Raw genomic sequence first — 24,713 nt, 5'->3', positions numbered from 1 at the left:
CTCCTTTTGAAGGTGGTGGCCATTGTTGGTTCCTTATCTCGTTTTAAAGTCCTATATCATTCTCATTTTTTTTGCTTTGGTTGGGTTTTATTCTGTTTTATCTTGTTTGATTTTGTTGTATCTGACAACATGGGTAGCTATTTCGAAAATAACAAGATATATTATGGTAGCCATTTTGGGTTTACTATTTTCTTGTTTTGAAGTCCTGTATTTCATTCATTGTTTTGTTTTTATTGGTTCTATTCTGTTTTGTTTGATTTTACTATGTCTGAAGGTATGGGGAGCTGTTTTGAAGTAAACAAGAGGCATTATAGTGACCATTGTTGATTTGCTATTACTTTGTTTTGAAGTCCTGTGTCACTTACACTGTCTTGTTTTGACTGGCTTTATTCTGTTTAATTTTGCTTGGTTTTATTCTCTCTAAAATAAATAAATAAATAAGAGAATTATGGAAACCTATTTTGTGTCCCATGTTTGGTAAGAAATATTCTGCTCCTACCTTAAATATACTTAAATGAATTATTTATATCATCTTTTCCTATTAAAAGATATTTTCTCGGAAGAATTGTAAATACTCAGCATATATGAAAAGCTGCAGTAACATGGTTCAAAGATAAAAAACTGAACCAATGTTTTAAAAAATATGTAAATTTTCAGATCACTTTTCCTTTTCAGGTTACTTCAGTTTCTAAGCACTTAGCAAATGGTTAAAATATAATACAAGTTCTAATTTAAATAAAAAGTTAGCACATATAAACCATGAAGTTATAAACTTAGACCTTGAAACATCTAATCTATAGACAATGTAACTTCTTAAATAGTAAATTATGTGTAATACAGACAGTACCCTAATTATAATATCAGTAGGATGCTCCATGCAATTTTCTCAAATTAGAAATACATGTTTTGGACTGGAAATGTAACTCAGTGGTAGAGTGCTTGCCTAGCATCTACAAAGTCTTGGACTTGATTTCCAGAAGTCACAAAAGACAAAACAAAACAAAAGAAAAAAAAAAAAAAAAAAAACCAAGTAAAGAAAAGAATGAAGGGAAGGAAGGCGAGAATAAATGAAGAAGGGGAAAATAAAAGAATATAGGTTTTACTATATGCTAACGATTTCAACTTAAATGAATACAAGTGTACACAAAAACTATAGTTAAGCATAATAAAATGCCAGTATGAACTGCAAATATATTTTATTTAAGTCATATATATATATATATATATATATTCAATCACAGATCCAAAGATTTGTATTTCAGGCAACACAATAACTTATAAATTATAAATTTATAATAATTTAATAACATGTTTGTGAATATGTGGGACTGCAAACTATCATTATGTATACTAATCATTTGATGACTATAATTAAATTTCTTTATGTGCTCATAATAATTTTCAAGTGCAATAAATATAAATTTTAGATACATAAGGGAAGAGCAAATTTGGTTCAACCTGAGTCAACATTTTAAAATAAAAACATATCATCTCAAAGGATCCTAGAAAATCAGCAGGGAAATATTGCAAGTTCAAATATCAGATAAACACAAAGAACTAGACGTTCTTTTAAAACTAAAATTGTTACCCAATTTATAATAAGGGAATGTCTTTTTACTAATAAGGGACTAAAAGTATTTAGCTAGAAATTTAATTTTGAGGTTATATACTTTTGGTCAATCATGAAGTTTTATCAAATTGTTTTATTTATTAGAACTTTAAATGTCATGAAGCAATTTGATTTATTTTATTTAGGATGTTAAGTTTGATTCTGATTTTAAATTTCCTATCTCCCTTATGTTCTTAAATTAATTCATACAAATCCCTGATTAATAATAAAAGGGTTTGTCATCAGTATTCAAAGCCCAGCCCAAGTTGTCATGGCTGAGAGGGCAGAAATCTGCTTGGAGTGATGAAAGAACCCAACTGAATTCTTGACGTCTCAGTCTATGAATGTGTAAGCGCTTCATCTGTTCGTGGAAACAATGCTCTGGCAGGCTGGGGTAAAGGTAGCCGTGTGGGTAACAAACGGGAAGAGCTGGGAAGCAGTACTACTTTAAAGGATGAAATTGTAGAAGCTGTACATTTTGCATGTTTTCTTTTTATTTTTACAAAAATTTGTTAATTAGTATAAATTATATGTGTACTAAACACTCTTTCCCTATCACTGCTGTCCATCCAATGATCTCTGCAGAAGTCACACGAGAATCTGACTTTTGATAATGCTTTATAAAAGAAAATTTTGCAAATTAGAATGTAATACAAGTAGAGCCAATTGAAAACAACTCCTCCTTTTCTTCTATTTTTATTCTCAAATGCAATGGTGAATATTCAAAGATGAATACTCTTCCAGATCTGATTTCCACTTAGCAACTGTATGTGTTTTAGAAAGTAAATATTCATCTCTGAATGTTGAGTCTTATATGTAAAATGAGGATAATATCTAACTTTGAAAACTACTGTGAACACAACATAGTAATAAGTAAAAGTGCTTTGAAAGCTAAAACACACACTACGTAAAGTACTATTTGTAATTTGAAACAGAAATTTTAATAGAGATTAAATAGTACATATATGACACTTCCCAGTGAAAAGCTGACCTTGGAAAGTTAAGTGGTTTCTTCAATTTCTTTGTCACATTATCATTCTTCATTGATTTAAGAATCATTAAAGAAACTAATATTTACTGTGTAGCTTACTATGTGTATATCAGGTACAATATACCTGCCATATATGTAATACAAACTCAAAATGACCCCAAGGCAAGGACTATTATTCCCATTTCACACATTAAGAAACTGAGACAGAGTAAGGTTGTTAAAGTCACAGAGTTAGGAAGTGACAGTGATAAGATATGAAACACTAAGGTAGAAAAGTTCTTTACCATTACACTATATCATTTATATCTATTCAATAATGTATTAATTCATCAAATACTTAATGAGTATATGGTAAATGCCAAGGACTCTGACAGAAACATTCATTTTTTTCTATTAGTTTATTCATTTTTTTGAGATAGGGTCTCACTATATAGTTAAGGCTGGCCGCAAGCTCAATATGTAACCTCGGCTGACCTTGAACTCACAGCAATCCTGTTGTGTCAGGCTCCCAAGTGCTGGGAGTGTGCCACTATGCCTGGCTCAGAAACATTCATTTTCAACAATAACAACAACAAGAAACCCCTCAAAACATTTATCTTTTTCAGGAAGCTACTAGAATAAATGCTGTACTAAAACAGGCAAATAATAAGAGTAATCTACTGGAGAAGATACTCCATCAAAATAAGAAGTAACAATTAAAAAAAAAAGACATAGGCTCCAGAAAACAGGAAAATCCAGGCAAGAAAAGAAAATTCTCAGAAGAAAGAAAACTCTTAGGACGGGGTCGGGGCAGTAGTTAGAGGGAAAGGGGAAAAAAAAAAGAATTGGAGTGTATTATGTACATGTACCAATTCCCTATAGTGAATGTAATCATTGTATCTACAAACATGTACTAATAAAAGTAAAAAAAAAAGACAGACAGAAAGAAAAAGAAAGACTGACTGAATCCCAGGATCCTAGGATAACATCTATACAGTAGGCTTAGACAGCAACAAGTACAGATTAGATATGATGAAGAAACATTCTAGAAGATATATAATTAAGAAAAATGTAGGATTCATTCCTGATGTATTTGACTACAGAGGAATATTAAACCTCCGTGAGCAAATTGAGGGAAGAATTCGTGATAGAAACAAGAAGATAATGTCAGAACAAAAAGAGACAATTATAAATCTTAAAAACCAAAATGTTATACCATTAAGTAGATGTTATTACTCATAATTGTATAATTATTCATTTTTTTCCCACCCTTGCTTTGCTTACCCATATTCAGGGCATATTTCCTATTAAAATGATCTGGGCCTCAACCTTAGAACTTATTTTGACCAAAGAATAGTACACAAATGTGATCCATGCCACGTAAGTTTTAAATATTATTTGTGGAGTCCGGCTCTGTCTGCTTTTAGTTCCTGCCAATTTACTGAATGTCTATTTACTGAAATTGTATCTCAAAATGAAAAGACACACAAAATTAAGATGAACTGAATCCTCAGTCCAGTGTTGTGACACATCTCTGTAATACTAAAGCTAGAGAGGCTGTGATAGGATTGCCACAAATTCAAGGCCAGACTGGGCTACACAGTGAATTCGAGGCCAACCTGTATTACAGACTAAGACCTTACCTCTGTTCCCCCCCAAAAAGATAAACTGAGCTTCAAAAGGCCAGAAAATCCAAGACATCCTTGACTGACTTCAAAGCCTTTTTAAAATTTCAGACAAACACTAAGCAAGACATGAAATCAAACATATCAGAACATCTATGTTATCTCATCTGTCTGCTGAAATGGTGATATAAACAAGACATTATGTTATTACATGCACCTGAACTTTGGGAGTTGTTACTGCAGCCAAAGCTAACTGAAAACAAATAGTACATGAGTCCATAACCAGCAATAAAACATATTTACAGTCATATTAAGAAAGACATTAATTCGATATTCAATCAGAAGGCTAATATTAAAAGTTTGATATTACCACATAAGAGATAATAGAGGGGAAGATGATAGAAAATTAAACCCAAACATAGGAGAAAGTCAGTATCTCAGGTTGAAAAATCAAGAGACAAAAGTGTATTATGCATGTAAATTGCAAAATAAAAACTCAAAACACTCAAAGCTTTTGCCTCAAGGGTGCTACAATCAACTGTGAGAAGGATGCAGGTGAGGGGGTACTCTTTCGTTATAAGACTGACAGTATCATTTAATTTAAATGGCCTATCTACATATATTATTTTATAAAGATCTTAAAGCACAAGCAACAAAATCAAAACAATAAAATCAAGGGGAGCAATCATGTTTGACTTGTTTACAAATTTTTTTGGAAAGTGAAAACAAAAGTAATACACACATGCACACACACAAATCCTAATGGGAAGGTGTGGAATTATTCTTTCAAAATTTGGTTTCTACTTTCTCTCGCCATAATTTTATTTTCTTTTTAAATTTTAAAGAGAATAAAACAAAACAAACTAAAACAGAACAAAGTAAAGCAGAATAAAACAATGCAAAAAACAAGATTTCAGAAAAAAACAGCAAGAAATAAACAGTGGTTATCATTTTCTTCAAAACAGTTGTGCATAGCCACAATTTTCTTGACTCCTTTTGTTTCATTATTTAGTGGAGAACAGCCAGTATTATTGGCCTGCCTTTACTGTAGTATTATAACTTTGCATTTTCAATTTCAGATGCCACTGATAATGTAATATAGGAAAAAGGTGAGATATTATTGAAGGCTAACTTGTGTAGGGAGTTTTTACTATACATAAGCTTGTTATTTGACAGATTACTTATGATCAATCTTTAACAATTACCACCTTTTGGCTATTTCAATAATCTTGCACAGGATCACTAAAGATTGAGAAAAATTATTAAAAGTAAATTGGTAAATTTTGTTCCTTGGTCTATGACCATAATTCAGGGGCAGTTTAAGTTCAGTATGTACAGAATTTTATTCACAAAACAAGTAAATTACAAAGTAATATATTCTATAAACTAATTTAGTACAGGGTCTCTTTATAGTGAGTCGATTTTAAACCACTGGATTTACCAAAATCCTAACAGGTTTTTAAAAATTATTTACTGAACAAAGAATATACCTATTTATGTTATAAGAATAAAGGACACATAGCTCTATATGAATGAGATTCTTGTTATCACCTACAGATTTTAGTTATTACGTCAAGTCTCTCCCTTTATCATAAATGGAATAACTGACTACGTCACATTTCAGTAGTAATCTCTACTATTCTGACTAGAAATATATTAGACTTTTTATTATTTTGTTTTCTAGACAGAGTCTTGCTTTATAGTCCAGAGTTCCCTTGAACTCACTATACAGTCAGGATAGCCTCAAACTCAATGTAATCCTCTTGCCTCAGACTCTCAAGTGCTGGGATTACAGTCATTCGCCATCATGCCCAGCTCAGAAATATGTTAGATTTAAACACAAAAAGTATTTTACCTGGGTGACATATTCCAATGTGCTCTTAACCATATTGTACTTTGAGCTGTAGTTCAAAGGCCCACCATGTACAAAAAGGCAATGGGACACAACAACAAAGCATAAGAGAAATTAAACTAGTTTTTCTTTTTTTTTGTTTTTGGCCTTTTTGAGACAGGGTCTCACTGTGCATTTCAGGCTGGCCTGGGGCTCATTTTGTAGCCCAGGCTGGTCTCGAACTTTCAATGATCCTCCTGCCTCAGCCTCCCAAGTGCTGGTATTACAGGAGTGCGCTACCACACCTGGCTAACTACTGTGTTTTATAATGCTATCAGGCCATAGTATCGAATTATATGAAATCAAAATAATTAATAGGACATATTTTTCATACCTCTTCATCTTTCATATTCACATCCACACTTTCTGATAGAATGGCTTTGGTTATATGGTCAATGTTGTTTTCCCTGCAGTAATCAAATATGTCTTTGTCTTCTTCCCTGATTAAAATAAAAAAAAAACTGTTTATCTTACTGGATAATACATGGTTACATATTTTTATCATAACCTGCTTGGGGTGCCACAGACATTAAGAGAATCTTGCTTTTGTAAAAAGATTTACATAAAGAATAATAGACTTTCAGTATATATAAGAGATCCAATCTCCAAAAAGATCACAGTTCTTAGCAAGTGTAATTATAAGGAAAAACTTCATTTTCTTTAATAAGCTTCATGAATACACCAATATACCTGGGTGACATATTCCAATGTGCTTCAATATCTTGAAGTAGATTTTCTGACTGCCTTTTCTCTAGCTATTTTTATACACTCACACGTACAATTTCCTTTGACTTGGGATTTTCAGTTACAGAACTGCAGTAAGATAGCTGTTTCTGGAACATCACCTACTACCATCTGCACTGAGATACCAAAATATTAGGACATAGTTCACAACTTGCCATGTAGGATAACAGAATATATTGATTGTTACCCAAGTTATATATATATATATACGTATATATATATATATAGGCTGGGTGTGGTAGCACATGCCTGTCATCCCAGCATTTGGGAGGATGAGGTAGGAGGATTGCTGCAAATTCAAGTTCATAAAGGTACAAAGTGAGTTCAAGCTAATCTGAACTGCATACTGAAACCCTGTCTCAAAAAAAAAAAAAAAAAAAAAAGACAAAAAAGTGTATGGAAATCTGTAAGGACAATATATAAATAAATATACAATTAAAAGATAATTAGACCACCAGCATTATTATAAAATTTAAAAATCCTTTATAAGACTGTAGAACTAAAAACTGGGTACAAAAGTTAGAAGTATACTATGTATCCAGTACTATTCTAAATATAGTGTAAATGCTAATTTGTTTTATCTTTAATCCAACTTTATAGGCAAGAAGGGGTTAAATAACTTTCCAAAAGAGGTCACATTTATTAAAAATACAAAGCAGCTAGAACTCAGATTAACTGATTGTATTTTTCAAATGATTTTATATATAGTACATTTTTCTACTATGTCATGCTGTTTCTTGACCAGTCAGTTGCAATCTATCTCAGAATCTAAAGCAAAGGTTCCTAACACAAGGTTTATGAACTCTCTAAAACAGTATAAAGAATCATCTTTGTAATATATGTGCATTTTTCTGGGATTTGAGTAGAAAGGGAATAGCTTTAATTAGATTCTCAACAGTGTCAGTGACTCTCAAAAGAATCGTAATCTGGACCATTACAGTGAAACTAACTGATATGTGCACTAAATTTTATAGATAGGTATGAAAGAATGCCCTATTCTGAGTTCTAAAATAAAACTAGTGTTGCTTTATAACCATTTATCAGAAATCAAACAACTAGTCACAGGAGTTCTTCCACCATAATGGCCAATTTAAACAACTTACGTGTAAAGCTTATATGTTAAAAGCAATTTTCAATCATAGCTAATTATGTTAAGATATTACTTGCTATTAAGCATTTAAAGTCTTCCTCAAACAGCTGATATATTTTATTGAGCACTTATATACAAGGCACTCCATAAGATTCTGTCAACAACAGGTATAAAGCTAAACAAGAAAGTTTACCTTAAACATACAAATATAGTTTGAGGTGATAAAATTCATATACCATTAACATAAGGTAGAACTTGGGTCTTTAAAAAAGACTTCAAGAGAACTTCTAGAATATGCAGTTGTATATTGCTTTTAGATGGAGAAAATAAGGTATGTTATAAGGAAGAACTCATGTTTAGTTTGAAAATTCTTGTTATGCATAACTGAAAATGTGTTTCCAGATCATTTACTCTTGAAATATGAAAAACTGAGCCCAAAAATCCAGAAAGGAGAAGTCTGATTTTTAAAATTATGGCTGTGGGTGATACCACTTTAACTTTATTTAGTGATCACCAAAAATACCATTTCTACAAGAGTTGTGCTAAGAGTTCCAGCTTGGTAATAATAAAGACCTATCTTCTTCCAGTTACGCAGATCCTGCTAATTCAGGAGGCACAAACTTCAAATCTGAGAGAAAGAACCATATTATTTTAACCATAACAAAAAAATACATTACCCATCAATTGTTTTGATTTTGAAAATATGGAGAGTTGGTAATGAGGCACAGAAGAGAATGGAAGAAGATCCAAGGGAAGTGGGTTAACTATACCCAGTAAAATGTAAAGATTAGTCATAGATGAGAGGAACTTCTGAGTGGTTTTCTCTTCTTAGCCCAACTTCTGTGTATGCTATCTATGCGTTAAGCAACAGAAGAGTAAACACATTACAGACATGTAAATTTTTATTTTACTCAATATATTTTCAGTGTTTCTTAGCTACATAATTTATATAAATTATTTTGCATTGGTATGTGAATTTTTTTACAAGGCAGGAGGGAGATCTGTTTACCTATTTATCCCATATAATTTATCATCATTGACAGGCACAGTTATCATCAGGCACAGTTTATCATCATACTTCAGGTTAGGTTACACAATTTAAATATAAAGTTTACTAAAATCACTACAAATATACTACATAGTTGAAAGGCCAATATAAAAAATAATTGATACCCTTGGTCTTAGTTGTTAAATATATATAGGTACTACCACACCAAATTTTGACAGCCAGCAACCAAGCTGTCTTCATACAACATCACCACCTCATGGCCAAAATGGAGAAATGTCTGGAATAACAGTTTTCTATATCTGTCTTGCCAACAAAATTATGTAAAACATACAAATCAAACTTTTTCTCCTGCTATTTTCAAATTAATAGTTCAATAGTCTTCCAAGGCAATCTTCTTCTCTATGGCCATATTTACCTTAAATGAAACAACATGTGAAATGAACCCAAGCATTATAAAATATTTTAATAAATGTTAGGACCTTTCTATATCTCTCCTCTCCCTGCCTCTTATGATTCTCACTCAGTTATATTCCTTCTTCTCTTATTGACTGTAAGTGTAAAAATTATTATATTCATCCTCTATGGGTGAATAAGAGTTATGTCTGTGACACTACCCTCAAGGTTATCCCACACTCAACAGATAGTCTCTATGTATAGATTACTTTACATTTTTAGAAATTATCTGAAAATATACATATACTCTACCTGAAAGAAAAAGCACTCACTTTCTTTGAAATTCTTTGGGAATATAAGGACACAATCTACCTTTTTTTTTGGATAGGTTCTCAGTGTATAGTACAGGCTGGCTTCAGACTTGCAGTGATCATTGTGCCTCAGCCTCTCAAATGCTGGGATTACCATGCCCACATATAAGCACATAATCTTATGGAAAAGAAGAATGGTGTTTATAACTATCTTTTATCCAGTCATATGAGACTAGATACCCTGCCCACTCCTGAAAATACTATCTGTACCATTTTCTTTTATACTGGCTGCATTTTTCTATTGAAAGAATATTTCAAGTATGTTACATGGCAAGCCACATAAAATCCATTTTACAATTTCATCTACTTTAAAAAATTAAAAATACATTCATATGACTAGCTCAGAAGAATGTGAACCATTCAACAGCAAGAAAATAAATAGCCTGATTTTAAAAATGGCAAAGGGTCTGGACATTTCTCTAAAAAAACAGATATGAATGGTAATTTTATACATTAAAAATGTTCAAAATCGCTAATCATCAAGAAAATCTAAATTAAAACTTCAAAGAGATACTTTTTCGTGCCTGTTAGACTGGTTATTATAATAAAGAAAAATGGTGACAAGTGTTCGCAAAAAAAAAAGAGAACCCTTGTATGCACTTGGCAGTTTTGAAAAAGTATGAGAGTTCATCAAAAAATTAAAAAAGAAGCGCCTTGTAACCCAGTAATCTCACCTCTGGGTATAAAAGGGATGATTAAAATAAACAACAAATATTTAAATTTTATAAACATATTGCAAAAACACATTGCCATCAATCCTGCCATTTTCCCTTTCTTCCAACACATTTATGCCATGGTTTTTTATTTTTATCACTTTGTGAAGCAGTTCAGGAAGTCCTCTTTCATAAGTGCCTTGATGAGGTGTGATCACAAGTAGGGTGAATGCTGCTGCCAAGTGCCACAGGTGAAAAAGCAGGCTTGTAAAATCAACTGTGGTGTGCACTCATCCAACTTATTCACCAGATCTGATACCGTGCAACTTCTGGCTCTCTTCAAAGTCAAAATGACCTCAAAAGGTTAACATTTTCAATCAATGCAGGAAAACAAGGTAGATATGACACCACAACTAAAAACATTTATGGAAAAAGACTTCCAGAATTGCTTCAGAAAGTGACAAGAATGATAGGATAAGTATGTTTGAAGCAAAGGGAAGGTTTTCTTTCCTTTTCTTTTTTTTGAACCAGAAATCAAACTCAGGACTTCCTGTTTGCAAGGCAGGCACTATGCTGCTGAGCTATACCCCCAAGCCCTAAGAGGAAGTATTTTAAAGGAGATCAAGATAGAGTGTCTTTACTATAATGAATTATCTGAATACTGTATTTTTCAATTGCACCTTGTCTATTTAAAAAAACCTGAAATCAGTATGTTGAACAGCCATGTGCTCCCATATTCATTTAAACATTACTCACAATAGCCATATATGGAGGCAACCTGTGGCCATCAAGCAATAAATGAATATATATGGTTGATGTACATAACAGAATATTATATAGCCCTAAAAACAAAATGCAGAACACTATAGTAAGATAAATAAGCCAGGCACAGAAAGGCAAACACTGAATGATCTGTTTTATATGCATAAAAAAGTTAATCTCAGATGAATGGAGTAGAAAGATAGTTACTAGAGATTAAGAAGAGGAAATGGTAAAAAGTGGAGCAATGGGAAAAGGGAAGATATTGATTAAGGAGTACAAAATTTGAGTTAGACTGGAGGAATAGGTTTTAGTGAGCTACTTTTTTTTAGTGATTTGTTGCACTGGATTAGTGACAGTTAATCACAATGTATCATACATTATTTTATTGCTATAATAGTTAAGGTTCTTAACACACACCAATGATAGATTCCTAAGGGCATAAATATGTTAACTAACATGATTTAACTTTTCTGAAATATATACACAGATCAATATACCACATTGTACCCTTAAACTACAATCCTTATTTGTCAATTAAAAATCAATTTTAGAAAATTTTAAGAGGACGCTCAAAGAAAGCATTAGAACAGCTGATATTATATGCTTGTCTTGATGGCAAACTGACACCACCACAGTCAGTTATTGAAGAATTCAGAAGAACAGAAAGACAGGGATCAAAGAGAGATGATCAGGGAAACCACAAGCAAGTGGTTATTGTACATTATGAGGAAGTAACATCAGATGGATATGAAAGCCAACAGCTTACAGAGTTTTGGGATAATGTTTATAATATAACTAAAATGTTAAAAGAAGAACAAAACAGTTACTGTATATACCCTGCCTTATAAAACCTAAAGGAAAAAATAACTGCTCTCTAAAAAAAAAAACTAAATAAAAACCTAACAAGAAAAGAATGTCTCCTGGATAACTGAAGAGCTTCTTGACTTTGACTCTAACCTTAATGAATTTTTTAAAAGAAACAAAACTAAAAGACAGCAGTACGAAATAAGGCCGGGGGTTTAGCTCAGCGGCGTAAGTGCCTGCTTGGCAAACATGAGGTTGTGAGTTCAATCCCTGACACCAAAAAAAAAGAAAAGTACAAATACAAAATAATTATTCAGGCATCTTTTAATCTTATTTATAGCTGCTTCTCTAACTGAAAGAATCTGTTCGTTCTCAAAAGACTTTTAGTGGATTTGATGTAGGATTTATCTGAGAAGAGTGAAATAGATAAAGTTAACTCCTAATGCAAGAGTGAAATAGTTATGCATGCCAAATTGAGCATAGTAAAATACTCACATCTAATTAATATCTAATTCAAATTTTAATTTTATATTATAGAACACTGGTTGTGACTCTCAATCTTACCCATGTCCATAAAGGGGTGTTTATACTATGGTTCTCCAAGGAAAGCCTGCAAATGGTATCTCCTTTCTGAAATGCTTTAGTTTAAAACCAAAAGGTGAAAACTCAAAAAGCAAAGACACAGAAATGACAAAACAATGCTTGGAAATAACTGTGTTTAAGGAATCTGCTATTCAAATCAAGGTACTTAAAAACTGCTTTGTTGTTTGCTGTGAGGTTCTTAAAATAATTCTTAAACTTCTAAATGACAAACAGACATTTGGAAATTATTTACTAACCTGCCATAGTACATTGATTCTAAAACATTTTATCATATTTTAAAATCATATATGGATTAATCTATCTTACCTTACAAAAATTAATGATTTTTCTTTAATGGTATTTAATGATGTTGTTAAAACTGGTGGTATCTTAAGAATCAAAAAAAATAATAAGGTAGGATCAAAATCCAGTGTGAAATGGACAGGTGAATGACTGAAGGATTCATACAGATTGAATTATAATCCTCACGCTCACTATGCTATTATATTTAAAATTGGTTTCAGTTAAAGAATCCTGCTTTTAGTTTCATTACTTCCTATAGTACATAACATTTTCTTCTACCACAACACTGGTTTCAAAATAAGTTATATATGCAATATACTTGTTCTAGGGATCAGAAAAACTTTAAAGCCTTCATATTAAAAGTTTTTTATTATTTATGTTGAAAAGATTGCCTTCAAATAAAATTATAATTTTACGTATTTTCTCACATTCTTTCAAACAAGTATTGACACAAGAAAACCAAATACTCCAAACGGTTCTTACAGACAATGAAGTATATTGGAAAAGGTATTTAACCATGATTTTATAAAGATGGTTACTAAAAATTCATTTTTACTTCTTAAAACGTGCTTAACCCTAAACAAAGTTGACTGAAGACATTTTAAATGCCTAAAAGAAAAAAAAAGTAATTCAATTATAATCAATTCTTGGAAAATCAGTGGCCACATCCAAAGCTTCTACAGACTTTTTTTGCTAATAGGCTTCTATAGAGTGGAATTATATTTTTAATCATTAAGGTAACTCTAAAATAAATTAAACAATCCAAAGGAAACATCATTATCAGTAGAGTGATAAGTGAAACACTAAAATCTCTAATTCTACCAGTGAAACGTTTTTAAGAACACTAAATGGAAAAGGAATTTTAAAAATCTAACTGAAGCTATTCATCATATTAATATAGTAACAACCAACAAATTCAATTTCATTTATCAGAAACTATAGTGATTGCTCAAACATTGTAGTATGGCATAGTAATTAAGAGCAGAATTATTAACCATGAGACTCTATGCAGGTAACTTAGTGTCTCTGAAACTCAGTTTCCTTATCTGTAAAACAGGAATATTAATAACATTTACATTTAATAGGGCTATTCCCAAGATTAAGTGAAATAACACATATAACGTAGTATGGTTCTAGCACAGAATAATCAATCAATGTAGGTTCATTGTCATATTATCTTAAGAATTTAGCATATGTTGTAAGTGGAGGTCATTTCTCATACCCTAATATAACACTGACAGTTAATCTTACTACTACTATACTTTCAAAGAGAAACAAGGCAACAGATTGGAGCAGAGTTAAAAAGGGGTAGGAGACGAGATGGTAAGGGGTCTTGTCATATTATTTGTACACACATTCTCTTATGTAATGCATATAGTATCCTCATAACTACATTTATCTTTATATACATATATATATTTATATACACATAATCAAACTTTGTAAGCAAGCCTAAGTGCCTAGCATTTCACAGGTCCCATACATACATAAAGACACAGGACAGAAGGGAAAGAGTAGAAGGCATAGGCTAGCAAGAGAGAACAAAGTGGGAAAAAGAAAAAAAGAAAAAATGAGTAAGAAAAGGATAATACTAGATGGATGATGGTTCTGGTTGATGAATGAACCCTTGTGGATGACAAGTTGTTGATCTGCAAACAGGTGGATTTACCTATCTGCTTGGTTGGCACCATGACATGGAACACACAGGAGCTAAATGAAGCACATTAGAAAAGGCTGAATATGAGAGCCAGGAGATTTTTACAACAGTTACTGTTTATGTCAAGACCTACGTGTCCCAAGGGACCCATTTTCACATAATCTATAATTATCTCTTTGCTTTAATCGCCTTGTCATTCCTGAGGCTCTCATGGGCACTGGAAGAGGAAAAGCTCATTAACTAAACCTTTTCTCCTCTCTCCAGCCACCCATGGCTTTTAATTGCTTGGTGTGTTATTATCTAGAAGTGCAACTGGGATCATTTTCATAAGAAAGGGAGGTAGAGAAGAGGAAAGGATCCATGAGTCCCTGAGGCATGCATCACAGACAAACCTTTGCTTTCTCAATTATTTATGCCAGCTGAGGTTTTACAGGCTGAATAAATCCATAACTCAAGTTCATTCTGAACAGTCAGATCCTCCAGGGGGAGTTGCCCACTTGCCTCAACACATTTGTGTAGTCCTCAAAGAATAACCAGATGTAACAAGACATATGTCATCCAATTTATCATCTATCACCAAAGTGTTGACACAGTGTTGATCATAGGCAACACAGTGAAATAGGGAAAATAGGGAATGATAGCCAAAATAGGGAATGATACTTCCCTCCAAAACACTTGGAGGGAAGCTTTTAGTGCTTAGGGTGATGGTAGCATTGGGACAAAGGTGTCTCAGAAAGACTTAACCTGCTAAAAGCACACAAATCCAAATATCTAGTTTTTAAAACAAAAGGAGAACATGGGGTTTTTTTGGTAGTGCTGAAGATCAAACTTAGAGCTTCAGAGCCTGACAGGCCACTGCTCACTGAGCTATATCTCCACCTCTGACATGTATACTTGAAGCTTCAATCTTTAAATAAATTTGTTAAAAAATAGTCTGTTATGTAATAATGCAAAGCTTTAAATAAGCAGAATCTTATAGTCTGACTTTATAAAAAAAAAAATAAAACCATGTATGTTAGTTTTTTATCCAACAACACCTTTTCCAGGAAAATTTTAGAGTATAATTTATGTACAATTGACAGGTTTCTATATTACTTTCATTTTGGTTTCTATTTTCACCAAGGATACAAAATTAAAGTATAAAACAATCACTCTTATTCTAGTTTGTTTTACCTACATTATTCCACTTATATGCAAGAGTAGAGAGCAACCAATGAAAATGTATTTTTAAAATATTTCCAAAATCCACTATTGTTTAAATACCGAAACTATAGGTCAATGATGAAAGCATCTTTTTGAAATTCTACAGGCTTTTGTGTCTGACACAAGGAATGACCTCTGGTATTTTCTGCCAAAGCACTTCATTTGTCTCACAGAGCAACTAATCAATTCCAGAGCCCATCAATCATTTCAGTTGTATACTAGTCTAGTCCTGCTTAGGGAAGGTCCAGATGGCTTCCTGTGTAAGTGGAATTAATAAAATTCTGATAGATTACAAGGTTTCAAACTATAAAACATAATAGGGGAGACCAAATCTTATTACATGGTGGGATGGCTACTGTATAGTTTTCATCTGTTGTATTTTTAATTCTTGCCGTAATTTCTTAATGTACTAACTTTCATCAATCCTAAATGTGCAAGTTAGCAATACAGATAATTCTTAAGTGTGTCAGGATATGTATTTCTGAGTCATTTGATTTGTTGCAAAGCCATATGATTATAATGCTTTTTAAAAATCTGTAGTATGAGAAATGCCTGACCTTGAAATTAGAAGTAACTGTGTAAGATGTTACATTTATTTCTATAGTTCCCAAAAAACGTATCTAATAGCATTGATACTCCCTTCCTTGTTTTCCATTTTCCTTCACAAAAGCAAAAACAATTTGTACCTAGTTATATAACCAGACAGACCTGTGATTTTAGCTCCTAACATCTGATCTTGGTTTTCCCTGTGAGGATTCTCCAATGCTGAGTACCACTATTAACAAAAGCTTACAGTTACACAGTGATTTATTTTATGCCAGATTATTCTAGGATGCCTGTGTATAAGTATTCATATAATGTCACTGATCTGGCTCCATAAATTTTTGTACTTAGACTCACAGTGTACTTCTTCTATTATAATATTATAGAACAATTAACTAGCTTCAGAATGAGAAATTGGTGTCTGGGCTCTAGGATATTAATATAGAGTTCCATACCTGTATATTCCATTGTTGCATCGTATGACATAGTCAGAATAAAATCAAAACCACAATGGCAGGAAACAAACTGAGTGGCCCTTGGCTGAAGAACATTTACATTAAAATTAAAATAGACCTTTAACTCACCTATATATTAGGAAAGCTACCAGGACAGTGGAATCCAAGATTAATCAAATGGATTTATTGGATACTATACTGATTTTTCTGATCTCCACAAATGTTAAAATAATCAGAGTTTATCTACAAAAATCTTCAAAATACACTATTTTGGCAGGTCTTCAAATCCATTGTGAAGTATGCCTGTAATTCCAACACACTGGGAGGTCAAGGTGTGTCAAATTCGAGCCCACTCTGACCAATTTTGGGACTTAATGAAATTCCCCAACCCATCTCAAGAAGCAGGGGAGAGGGGAATGTAGCTCAGTGCACAGACCCTGGGTTCAATCCCCTGTGCTCAAAACAATGAAACAAAATGTTTCATGTCCTTTTCAAAAACTATGGTTCCATAAAAATAGCATTTTCTTTTTACCAACTTTATTAGTTGATTTTTCTATTACTAGGCTAAAACCTTTTACTTAAGCCAAAGATAATTTTGCCAAGAATTTGCAGTTAACATTAGTTAAAGCACAACTTTAAACACCTCTATTGCTTTAGTATTATGCTTTAATTTGAGATACTTGAAAAGAATATGGATGGGCCAAACGGAATTTCTATTTCTAGTTTTTTGAAGAATCTCTATCCCATGGAGGTTATATTAGTTTACATTCCCACTCACAATGTAGAAAGGTTCATAATTCCCTGCATCCTTGCTAGCATTCGTTGTTTTTGTGTCCCTGATGATAGCCATTCTGAATGGGATAAGATACAATCTCAGCATTTTTTAAATTTGAAATCCAGTAATAGCTAAAGATGATGAACATGTACTTATTGGCTATTTGTACTTCTTCTTTTCAAAAGTGTCTATTTAGTTCATTTGCCCGTTTTTTGGACTGGATCATTTGGGGGGGGGGTTTCTTAGTACTTTATATCTTCCAGATATTAGCCTCCTAACAGAAAGTACCTGGCAAATTTTATTTCTCATTCTGTAGGCTGTCATTTCATTATGTTGACTATTTCCTTTACTGTATAAATCTTTTAAATTTAATAAGATCTCATTTTTGATTGTTGGCATTATTTTTTGTATCATTAGAACTCTTCCCAGCAAGTCTTTACCTGTGCCTATTGCTGCAACTGTTTACCTTATCTTCTAACTGTTTCAGCGTTTGTTTTAGTATTAGGACATCAATTCTGATCTGCTTTTAGTGTAGAATGCAAATTACATATTTAGTTTCAATCTTCTTTACATAGATGACCAGCTTCCACACCATGCTGGCTTGTCAAAATCAAATGGCTGAAGGTGTGTGGGGTTTCTGTGTCTTCTGTTCTATTATATTGGTTTACATGTCTGTTTTTGTGCTAGTACTATGCTATTTTTTGTGTAACTTGTAGTTTAACTTTGTGGTGTAATTACAGCTTTGTAGTACAAAAGATGTGATGCCTTCTGCTTTGCTTTATCTGCCCAGAATTATTTTGGCTATTCTGAATCTCTTCTGATATTACATGAGTTTTAGTTATATGGATCTATCTCAGTGAAGAATATTTAATTGTGTTTGTATTAAATCTATAGAGCACTTTTGTTAATATGGCCATCTTAACAATTTTTTCTGCCTATTCAGAAATGGAATTTTTCCCCCCATTTCCTCATACCCTCTTTAATCTCTTCAAAGTTTGGTAATTTTTATCATAGAAATCTTCAATCTCCTTGGTTAGACTCATTCCTAGGTCATTTTCTTTTTCAATGTGCTTATATTGCTGTACAGGAACACTATTGATTATACTGTTTGATTTTTGTATTCTGCCATTTTGCTGATTTGGTTTATTAGCTCTAAGAGCTGTGTGGTGGAATTTGGAGGGGGGGTCTTTTATACACAGAATCATATCATCTGCAAATAGAAATAGTTTGAATTCTTTCTTTCCTATTCATATCTCTTTTCTTTTTTTCTCTTGCCTGATTGCTCCGGCTAAACTTTTGAATACTATATTGAACAGGAGTGGTGACAGTTAAGACAACATTGTCTCGGTCCAGATTTAGAGGATCTACTTTCAGTTTTTTCCTTATTTAGGATGATTTTGTGGGTTTGTCATAAATAGCTCTTATCATTTTAAGGTAAGGCTCTTCTGTATCTATTTTCACCAGGATTTTTATCATCAAAGAAGGATGGAATTTGTCAAAGACTTTAAATTTATTGATATAATTATGCCAATTTTATCTTTAATTCCACTGATATGGTGTACTACATTTATTGATTTACATGTGTTGAACACTCCTTGCATCTCTAAGATGAAGCCATCTTGGTTATGATTATGATCTTTTTAATGATTTGCAGAACTGTTTGCAAGTATCTTACTGAGGACTTTTGTCTAAATGTTCATCAAACATACTGACCTATAGCTTGCTTTTTGTTGTTGTTGAGCAATTTAGTTTTCATATCAGGGTAACACTGGGTTTATGGACTGAGTTTGGAAATATTCTTTCCCTTTCACATAGAGAAGTTTGGGTACTGGCATTAGTTTTCTAAAGTTCTGGTAAAATTCAGCACTGAATCCATTGGACTCTGGACTTCATTTAATTGGTGGAGTTTTTATTACTGTATCAATTTCTTTGCCTATTATTGGTCTGTACAGAGTTTTTATATCTTCTTGGTTCAATCTGGTAAGTCATATGTATCTACAAATTTACTCATTTCTTCTAGACTTCAATTTATTGGAATGTAGGTTCTCAAAATAGTTTCTAATCCTCTGGATTTCACTGGTGTCTGTTGTAGTCTTACTTGTTTTATTTCAAATTATTTTAAAATAGAATCTTCTCTTTCTTTTGGTAAGTTGGCAAAGCATTAACCAATTGTATTTATCCTCTCAAAGAACTAACTCTTATTCACTGATCCTTCATATTTTATTTAGTTTCTGTTTCTCTGATTTCTGCTCTAGTCTTTATGATTTTTTTTCCTTTTATTAGTCTTGGGTTTGGATTGCATTTGTTTTTTTAGGACTTTGGGAAGCATAATTAGGTTATTTAATTGGGCTTGCTCTGTTTTTCTAACATAGGTACTCACAGCTATAACCTTTCTTCTAGGAACTGCTTTCATTCGGTCCCACAGATTCTGACATGTTGCACTACTGCTGTCATTTGATTCTAGGAATTAAAAAATAATTTCTTCCCTGACCTCTTCCTTTTTCCTTGAATGATCAATGAAATGATTATTTCCATCAAATGCCATGTGTTTGTGCAGTTTCTGTGATTTCTTCTGCTTTTGATTTCTAGTTTAATTCCACTATGGTCTGATAGGATACAAGTACAAGGATTTTGATGGCTCCCTCATATTCATGCTTCTTACTGTTTCTTAACAGTACATTCCAAAATATGAAAATTAGGAAGATATCATAAGATAACTAGTACTTCAGTAATTTAATGAAATAAGGGTAAGTCTAACTAGTTTACTCATACCAAAAGTTCATATTTCACTCAATTAATATTAAAACATACTTATATGAAAATATCAAAAGTACTAAGAACATACTATTCAAGGAAAGCACAGGGGCTGGGGATTTAGCTCAGCGGCATAAAAGCACCTGCTTTGCAAGCAGGTAGTCGTGAGTTCGATCCCCAGCACCGATAAAAAAAAAAAAAGAAAAGAAAAGCGCAAATATTCACAAGATTTTGTCTCATGATGAATTGATTAATAAATGTGTATTGGGTTGAATTTAACTTTCTAAAAACATGCTATATTATCCTTTATCGTTGTTTCTCATTATTGAAATCCTAAGTAGTGAGTCTAAATATCTAATTAAACCTAATGGTCACTTATTTAGGAAGTGGGTGGAGGAAGACTGAGATTAGCCTTTCAGTACAGTTCAACTCTATCTCAGAAATACTCTTAGCTGGGTGCTCTCACTTCAGCTATAGCACATTTCATTTGCTTCATGTTCTGTAGAGCCACTGTGATCAGTCACATCAATGGACATTCCAAAAGAACTATTCAGCATCTCATTTTACACAAAACTAGTCTGTAAGCTCTTAAGGAAATTGACGCAATCTAATTTGTATGTAATTATTATTTACAGATAAGTGATTGACATTGTTAGAAAATTAACTTAGTATTCTTTTTTTAAAAAGCACAATCAAGAAACTAACAGAAAAAGAAATAGCCTATAACTTTTTTGATTGCTTAGGGAAAGAGGTGAGGCTTGCCTATCACAGAAAACCAAATCAGCAGCCTCTGTTTTGTGACAGCCTTGAGGCTAATTCTACATAAGTTTCTTGAAGAAAACAGCTATGGATAGCACCCAAGTCAGGAGATTTATTTGACACCTATTCTGAGATCTTCCTCAGATAGGAGAATACAGAGATAATAAAACATAATCCCTTCTAACACTAATTAAAAGCTTAGGGGGAAAGATAAACTTTTTAATAATGATACTTCAATATGGAATAATGTGATAAATGGTATAACAGAAATGTAAACAGAAGACTATAGGAAAATAGAAGATATGACTACCTTCTTTCCTATTGGTTAGAAAAATGACTCTTCGGGTTTCCTGACTTGATTTGAACATTTAATAAACCTTGATTGTTAGGTTATGGTTCTAAGATGCCATACTTTAGAAGATACTATAAAGACAGCATATATTTGCTAGTAACCCAAATATTTAACATGGCAAGGATTAATGGAAGGGTTACATTTTGAAAATGCTTTTTTAAACTATAATTTGTTAGGGTTCTAAGTCTATCACAGGAATAGAGTGGCAAATGTATTCCAGATCAGTAGGAACCCTAAACAGTATCTTTATTTTTCCAAATATGTATTAGTTTCCCCTATGTCATTCCCAAAAAATATGTAATCTAAATAAAATGGTGTTCTTGCTATGCAAATAAGATTCAAAACAGGTCCCCAAGCATACCTAGAAACTGAATGATTCAAGTTTTTGATCTATTGAAATACTAGTAACTTCCTTCTTTATAAAATCACCTGGGAGTGCACAACAGTACTTCTTTATGTGATATACTGTCAATAAATTGTTTTGTTTGTTTGTTTTGAGACTGGGTCTCACTATGTACTAAAGGCTGGCCTTGGCCTCACTTATGTAGTCCAGGATGACCTCAAACTTACTGCCTCAGTCTAACCAAGGGCTAGGATTACAGGCGTGCAACACCACACCTGGCTAACAAATTCTTTTTTTGTAATAGCAAAGCATGAATTTTTAGTACAATTACAATTCCTTCTTCAGTCTACACAAAGGTATTTTTAATTAATTTATGTCAAGTCAATTTTCACCTTGAAATATTTATATCATGTTAATTGATGAGTAAAGCAACATTCAGATGACTCAAAAAGAATAAAACACTAAAGATTCATATTTAGTTTGTAAGTAACAATCTTGGAAGAATGTGTCACATGACCCCTTAATTAAAATAGTATAAAATCCTTTTTCTGGTTTATACACAATGCTAAGAGAAAAAGATTATTGAAGAAATTCTGTATTTAGCACAAAAAATAGTTTTATTAAATAAGTTAGCTTTAATTTTTTAAAATCATGATTAAAAAATAATACATAACATAAAGTATCCTACCATTACCATTTGTAAGTATACAATTTAGTTATATGAAGTATATTCATGTCATCCAACCAATTTCCAGAACTTTTTCACCTTACAAACCAAACTGCTTGATTAAACAATTTTCTGCTTCCCCCTCCAACTCCTAGCAATCAGTATTCTACTTTGCAGTTTTATGAATTTTAATACTCTAAATACTTCATGCAAATATTATTATATGCTGTTTGTCTTTTTGTGACTCACTTATTTTACTTAGCATAATGTCCTCAAGGTTCATATTGTAGCATGTGTCAAAACTTCCTGTCAAAGGAAATTTAGGTCGCTTCCTACTTTGATTTCTATAATTAGTGCTGCTATGAGCATGGGTGTGCAAATAAGTCTTTGAGATCTTGATGTCAATTTCCTTGGATACACACTCAAAAGTGGAATTGCTGGATCCAATAGTAATTCTACTTTTTATCTTTTGAGGAAACATCAACACTATTTTCTATATTGCCTATTCTTTTTAATCCTTTGAAATGACTTTTAATTTAGAAGCAATTAAATTTAAATGACTGTCTTGTTTTCTTATTTTTCATTGTGGGGAATTAAGTGGAAGGCCACCCACATGATAGGCAAGTACTGTACCGTGAGCTACATTCCAGTCCCTAAACTTAGATGACTTTTAATTAGGGTACATAAATTATTAAAACTAAAATCTTTAAAGGAAATAGTGTATTCTGTGAAAAATTAACAACAAAAACTCAGTTTTAGATTGGTACATAAAACTTCACTCTATCAACTGCATATATATGAGAGGGCTTTGATTTTGTCTATGATAATAAGTGATAAGTAATTATATTTTCATTTGTTCAGATACTTTGGCACTAGTTCAAATATTTATTGATTTTATAGATTATACATCTACAAAACTCTTTCCTGTTATTATCTTACTGAAGATTACATCAAAACAGTTTCATGTTAAGAAAAGTGCTTCACAAATAGAAGATTCTAAGATTTTAAAAAATGCATATTTTTACATATGTACATTTTTATTAGCAAAGATCAGAAACGAAATTACCTGATGGTTTCTTCATGGTATAGAGAACTAACAACTGGCCCACCAAACCCACTTCTTGCCTCCTTTCCTTTCTTTTCTGATGTCTGTGAGAGAAAAAAAAAAAAAATGTAAAAATGTCATATGGATTTAAACAATGCATTAAAGTCATACATATGTGTAGTGCCAGTTATCAAATATTACTTATAAAAATTTTATACTAAAACTTTTACTCTCAACCATTCCTTCAAACCCTAGTAACAATTTTAAAATGGTACCAGAAAGATAACAGGTCTTTCAGGTAATCACAGTAGCAGAATGGATACCCACCAGTAACCTAAGGGCATCTTTTGGAGCCCAAAAGCAATTTACCTAGCTTATTGTGAGATGATGTTCCATGTGGAAAATATGGATGTTTATGTGAAACATGAAAATGAAATATAAAATACAAATATTGGGCATGAAATGTGATCAGAAAGTCACATCTAGATTTATAAAGTTAAAGTGTCCAAGTAAGAAATAAACTAAACTATACTAATATTTCAAATTTAATCATAGAAAAAAATATTTTTAGGTAAAAAGAAAGAAGGCAGAAGAGAGAGAAAAGAAAGGAAGTTTAGACCTAAAATAAAAGAAAATTTGGAATTGGAGCAGAGAACAAGGAGGGGAACAGGAAGTAAAAATGATTAAGATGCAATACATATATGTACCAATCACCCAAAATGATGATACATATTATGTATCACAAATACATCTCAAGAAATAAAAGAGAAAAAAGAGGCAAAATGTGATAAAAATGTTATCTAAAGTCAAGGATTCAATAGGCTCTGCCCTTTATCTCAAAAAACACAATATGATTTAAAAATAAGATTCTCCTAAAACATGTAATATTGAAGCAATAAATTTGGATATTATTGTGTAAAACTACTACCTCTGCAAAAGCCTGCATTTCTGAGATAGTGAGTTTTCTAGCTAAGATACCCAGCAAAATGTAAAAACTCTGAACATAAATATTACTTCAGAATAAAAATTATTTTATTGCTTCATGGCAACAAGACTAGCTTTGCTTCAAAAAATAAGGCAACCCCCACACATATTTTCTCCTGTGCTTTTTAAAAAATTTTTATTTTTATTAGTACATCTGTAGTACAAAATGATTATATTCATTGATAGGGAGTTGATAGATGCACATAACAGAACTTAATTCTTTTCACATTCCCCTCTTTTCCATCTCTTGTTCCCCTTCCTTTTTGCAAAAGATCCACCTCCCTGTTTATTATCTGTTGTTTCTTTATGTATATTTGAGTTTCTCATATAAGAGGGTCCACGTAATATTTGTGTATCTGATTTATTTCAC

General features: G+C 32.2%; 1 protein-coding gene across 7 annotated transcripts in view; it reads right to left on the bottom strand.

Moving 5' to 3' along the window:
• Positions 1-24,713, bottom strand: part of Acbd6 (acyl-CoA binding domain containing 6) — a 194,115-nt gene that overhangs the window by 105,921 nt on the left and 63,481 nt on the right. For 3 of the 7 annotated variants that reach the window (XM_063239862.1, XM_013158073.3, XM_013158072.3), the window contains exons 4-5: positions 23,381-23,463; positions 6,430-6,535 (exon numbers count right to left, since the gene is read on the bottom strand). The exons of 1 other annotated variant lie outside the window; for it this stretch is intronic. In XM_063239862.1, the coding sequence (XP_063095932.1) occupies positions 6,430-6,535; positions 23,381-23,463 (189 nt within the window). The remainder of the gene's footprint in view (positions 1-6,429; positions 6,536-23,380; positions 23,464-24,713) is intronic. 3 more of the 7 variants (XR_010044450.1, XM_063239865.1, XM_063239863.1) reach the window with 1 other exon arrangement.

The sequence above is a fragment of the Cavia porcellus genome, unplaced genomic scaffold, assembly GCF_034190915.1.
Source record: "Cavia porcellus strain 051 isolate PalLab524CR breed Dunkin Hartley unplaced genomic scaffold, mCavPor4.1 scaffold_29, whole genome shotgun sequence".
NCBI lineage: Eukaryota > Metazoa > Chordata > Mammalia > Rodentia > Caviidae > Cavia > Cavia porcellus.
The sequence above is the reverse complement of the archived record's forward strand: the minus strand, read 5'-3'. Positions and strand labels throughout refer to the sequence as shown.